Genomic DNA, 1,175 nt, shown 5'->3' with positions numbered 1-1,175 from the left:
TTATAAAAAGACCATTTCTTTATACATAGTTAATAAAATCTAACTTTGATTTTCTCAAAAACACCTGGTGGTTTATTTATGAATAATTTTGAACTAAATTTATGAGATATATCAGTAAAAATATATATTTAAAACATAAAGAAGAAGACAAACAAGAATCACTAATGCTATTCTTTTTCTCAAGTATTCAAACCAGTACATGTATGTTCATATACGGTACAATAGCCAGATCAATATAAAAGGGAGGAATGGAAAAAAATAAGTATCAGTCTACAACTGAAGAACAAATAATCAACATCAAAATGTACGGAAAATTAGTCGTTCTTTGCGCTGTCATTGCTTGTACCTATGGAGACAAGCCTCCAGCAGGATATGGAGCCCCTCCCCCACCCAGCTATGGTGCACCTGCTCCACCTCCTCCACCACCACCTGCACCCATCCCACCATATGCTTACAACTACGCTGTTCTTGATGCCGAATCTGGAAACGACTTTAGTGCCGAAGAAGAGGCTAAGGATGGAGCTGTCGCTGGCCAATACAAGGTCTTGCGTGCTGATGGCAAAATCATGACTGTCACCTACACTGTTGAAGGAGACAGTGGATTTGTTGCAGAGGTTGTGACTGAACTTCCTCCTCCTCCAGCCTATGGTGCTCCTCCAGCTCCATTGCCTTCTTATGCTTAATTATCAAATTCCTTCTGTCATCAATAAATCAATTACTCAGAATCCTTCCATCAATGGAGTAATATCTTTGATTGTGATTTACACATGTATTTTTGTAAACTAAAATGTTCAATAAATTATAGATATGTTCATAATGATTCAGTTTCTGTTATTGCAGAAAAAGAATAACTTTCACCCTCTAGTTAATTGTCCTTACATATGTAAACAAACTTGGATTGTTTGAAGTATTTTTGTGCAAGTACTTTTTTATACCTTATTAAAAACTTAATTTAGAAGCAGTAGCAAAACGTATAATACGGATGTTGAATTTTTAGAAATCAGTAAAATGTAATGGACTCAAACTCTTCCTTGATCCTCCTGCTTGGATTAATCTCCCGATTTTAGCGACACATAAAGATTATACTTTCCTCTCGATATATTTCCCTCTCAATCAGAGGATGTCTGCAGGATTATATATATTTTTATTAGGGATAGGGGACTACAGCACCTCCA

General features: G+C 35.9%; 1 protein-coding gene across 1 annotated transcript; it reads left to right on the top strand.

Annotated features, from left to right (window-relative positions):
* The first annotated feature begins 258 nt into the window (after positions 1 to 258).
* Positions 259 to 799, top strand: LOC121131263 (cuticle protein 19-like). The gene has a single exon (XM_040726765.2). The coding sequence runs from the start codon at positions 303 to 305 to the stop codon at positions 681 to 683; it is 381 nt and encodes a 126-aa protein (XP_040582699.2). The 5' UTR covers positions 259 to 302; the 3' UTR covers positions 684 to 799.
* Positions 800 to 1,175: the final 376 nt, after the last annotated feature.

The sequence above is a fragment of the Lepeophtheirus salmonis genome, unplaced genomic scaffold (assembly GCF_016086655.4).
Source record: "Lepeophtheirus salmonis unplaced genomic scaffold, UVic_Lsal_1.4 unplaced_contig_3682_pilon, whole genome shotgun sequence".
NCBI lineage: Eukaryota > Metazoa > Arthropoda > Copepoda > Siphonostomatoida > Caligidae > Lepeophtheirus > Lepeophtheirus salmonis.
Note: the sequence above shows the minus strand (reverse complement) of the source record. Positions and strands in the feature narration are given on the sequence as shown.

Coding starts and splice junctions, on each gene's coding strand:
- LOC121131263 (XM_040726765.2), top strand. CDS start 303: ATGTACGGAAAATTAGTCGTTCTTTGCGCTGTCATTGCTTGTACCTAT.